The sequence below is a fragment of the Pan troglodytes genome, chromosome 14 (assembly GCF_028858775.2).
Source record: "Pan troglodytes isolate AG18354 chromosome 14, NHGRI_mPanTro3-v2.0_pri, whole genome shotgun sequence".
Classification (NCBI taxonomy): domain Eukaryota; kingdom Metazoa; phylum Chordata; class Mammalia; order Primates; family Hominidae; genus Pan; species Pan troglodytes.
Genome location: NC_072412.2, coordinates 59,082,649 through 59,085,974, shown reverse-complemented (window position 1 = coordinate 59,085,974; position 3,326 = coordinate 59,082,649). Strand labels below are relative to the sequence as shown.

General features: G+C 37.1%; 1 protein-coding gene across 1 annotated transcript; it reads right to left on the bottom strand.

Moving 5' to 3' along the window:
* Positions 1-439: 439 nt before the first annotated feature.
* LOC467369 (prostaglandin reductase 1-like) lies at positions 440-1,582 on the bottom strand. Its single transcript, XM_054665339.2, has one exon. The coding sequence runs from the start codon at positions 1,527-1,529 to the stop codon at positions 543-545; it is 987 nt and encodes a 328-aa protein (XP_054521314.2). The 5' UTR covers positions 1,530-1,582; the 3' UTR covers positions 440-542.
* Between the last annotated feature and the right edge of the window lie 1,744 nt (positions 1,583-3,326).

The window sequence follows — 3,326 nt, the reverse complement described above, 5'->3', positions numbered from 1 at the left end:
TCTTAAGTTTCATGTTCTTGTCTGCTAAATGGGGATATTAACACCTGCCTCACAGAATTGGATCTGTTAAATGAAGTAATGTATGTGAAATGCATATTGTGCTAGTCTCTTCAAAGAAGTTGCTCAATAAATGTTAGCCCTTTCTCCAACTTAAAAGCTATAAGTTCTTCAATATTAATAGCTGGATAAAATGTATCCTATTGTTTGGATTAAAAATATTAATTTGTAGACACCTCATGGTACCAAATAAGATCAACTTCATAGCTCTTGTGGAGTAAGGTACAAGAAATATTGGAATTTTTTATTATGTGAATAATGATCATTATAATTTGATAAATTATAATAAAAAAAGTAAGAATCCATAATCAACTTTTCTTATCAATTCTTTTTTTTTTACCACTTAAATGTATTTTGTTAAGTAGCTCAAACTCATTATGAGTACTATTTCTTAGACATTTAAGGTAGTATACATTTTTGCTAAATGGTGAAAAACAAATTAACTAATCATCTAAATGGCCTCCAGATTCCATGTGTCCTCTTTTTCATGCTTTCACTATTGTCTTCCCCAAATTATCTCCTTTCAGCATTCCCATAAATGCAGCTGGCATGTTTTCAAATCCTTCGATGATATATTCCTTGTACTGGATTTTACCCTCTAAGACCCATTTCAGCAAGTCCTTCAGAGCTTTTCGGCGGACTTCTCCTTGCCAGCGGTAGTAAACGAACGCTTCTGTGCGAAGCTCCTTATAGATAATATCTGGGGGTGGGCCTGGGGGAGGTGGGCCAGTTCTGTTATAAGTAGAGATGGCTCCACATATGGCAATCCTTCCATATTTCTTCATCTGGCTGATAACAATGCTTGAAAACTCTCCACCTACATTATCAAAATAACAATCATAACCATCAGGAGAGGCTTTCTTCAAGGTTTCTTCCAAAGACTCTACCATCTTGTAGTTAAAGACGACATCAAATCCAAGCTTTTGAAGGTAGGCAACCTTTTCATCAGACCCTACTGCTCCAACAACTTTGCAGCCTTTGAGCTTTGCAATCTGCCCCACGACAGAGCCCACAGCTCCAGCTGCTGCATTAACCATCACTGTTTCTCCACCCTTCACACCACAGATTTCAAGTAGGCCAAAGTAGGCAGTCAGGCCTGGCATGCCAACTGTCCCCAGAGCCAAAGACAGTGGTATTGTGTCTGGCCACTCTGTCAGCAGCTTTTCCAGATCTTTCCCATCAGAAATGGAGTGCGTTGTCCAGCCTGGAGAAGTCAGTACAATAGTTCCTTTTGGTAGGGCTGCATTTTTACTTTCCACAACTCTGGCCACTTGCTCCCCCATGATTGTATCACCTTCCTTCAATCTTTCGTTTGTCAATCTCATGTAGGGATCCATGCTGAGGAACAAAGCTTCAAGCAGGACCTCTCCATTTTTTAAGGGTGGGAGCTCAGCTGTCTTCAACTCAAAGTCACTATTAGTAGGATAGCCAACAAAGTGCTTCTTCAGGGTCCATGTCTTAGTACGAACCATCCTGAAGCTCAGGAGCCTGAAGGTTCCACTGCCTGGGGAAGGCGGCTGGGACTGCCATCAATTCTTTATAGAGTACAGAATGTTTTTAAATGGTGATCTTTAATGGGCTTGATAGGAAAATGGAAAAATAAAAATTAAAAACTAGACCACAATACAATGTTTTGAGAATAATCTTTAGGAATGAATTAACTGCCTTAGGAAAACAAGGAAAGAGAAAACTCTAGAAGAGGACATTTTATATAGGTAATAAAATATGCCACTTTGTCACATCCATAAGCTAAATTTTGTAATATGCATAAACTATGGAAAATCAACTGCTATAAAAATAAAATTATGAATAAGAACTAATAAGAGTCATGGATGTATTATATCAAGATTCCATTGGATATTGACATTATGTCTTCATTATTCAAAAAGAATTTCAAATAACTGCTGAAATTCAGTGGTTGGTGCTTTGGGAAGGGATGTTGTACATTGTTTCTAAACATGCAGTGTAAAGTGGTGTATTAGGAGACTTTGATTTAATCTCCAGCAATCACCCAATTTCATCTGAAGCCATTCCCTTATATCTACACCAGTTATTGCAGATAGAGCACCAGAGTGAAAGCAGAAAGGCTGCCTGTAGGGTGTCGGCCACAATAGTAACAGAAGAGCTTTTCTAAGGTTTCTCTCTAGTTATCAAGAAGCAGTTTGCTGTGCAACACAAGAACCTACTGTTTGCTTTTCTCTGCTCTCAACACCCTTGATTAGTTGTGCTGCAAAGCTGTAGGATATCGTCCCAGGTGAAGTAGGTATGTTTCAAGCCTGTCTCTTCCCAACTTCCTAAGCTTTCTAAGTTGCCTGATTTGAAATTGCTCAAAGTGATACAGGTGTCTACATCCACCCACTGATTTTATAAAAAAAAATTAAAAACTTTCATTCCATTGAAGAACAAAATGTCTCCCATTTTTCTAATATGTTTGCAGTGAATCATTTTAAAGAGTGAATGCTTTCTCTAGATCTTTCCATGTAGCAATAACCATACTAAATACAATTTTATATTGTTTTGTTTCTTGAGTGAAGAGAGAATGCTTCAACCCACCTTTAGGTATTTATACCTGATAAGTCTAGCTATAAAGTAGAAATCTCCCTGTAACTCCCTTCACTTTTTCCCACATGAGCTATTTATTAAGCTGTTACTATGTGCTCAGACTGCCAAGCACTAAATGATTGAAACAATTAAAATCCATCCCATTTCCCAAATTCCTATAAAAAGTAAATGAAAACATGTAGAAGCTGTAAGAAAATAATTAAGTGATTAATACTTTTTTCAATCATAAATCAAACAGCCAGCACATTTATTGATCATATATGAGGCAAAATGATATATTTATTAGAAGGAAACCTAGCACAATTTCTCTTTCTCACACAACCTTCCATAGACCCAGAATCTCCTTCACACACACACACACACACACACACAATCTGAGGTCAAAGAAACAGATTTAAATCCAGGCTCTGAGAATATACCAGCTGCAAAATAAAACAATTTATTTAATCTTTTTCAGCTTTAATTATCTCATTTACAAAATGAGGATAGTAAAATCATGAGATATTATATAAAATCTGTCAAGGATAAAATATATATATGAGATCACATGCCCGCCCATAACAAATGTTCAGGGAATACTAGTTTCTTTCTCCATGTGCAGAGCTCTGCCAGGTTTGGGGAAGGATGTGTGACATCCTAAAGGGACTTGCAAAGTATCTGGTTTATTTTGACCCTCAAAGAACTTCCACTTCAGTAGAGCATGAAAG

Excerpts from the sequence above, each read along its gene's own strand:
- LOC467369 (XM_054665339.2), bottom strand. The coding sequence starts at position 1,529 with ATGGTTCGTACTAAGACATGGACCCTGAAGAAGCACTTTGTTGGCTAT.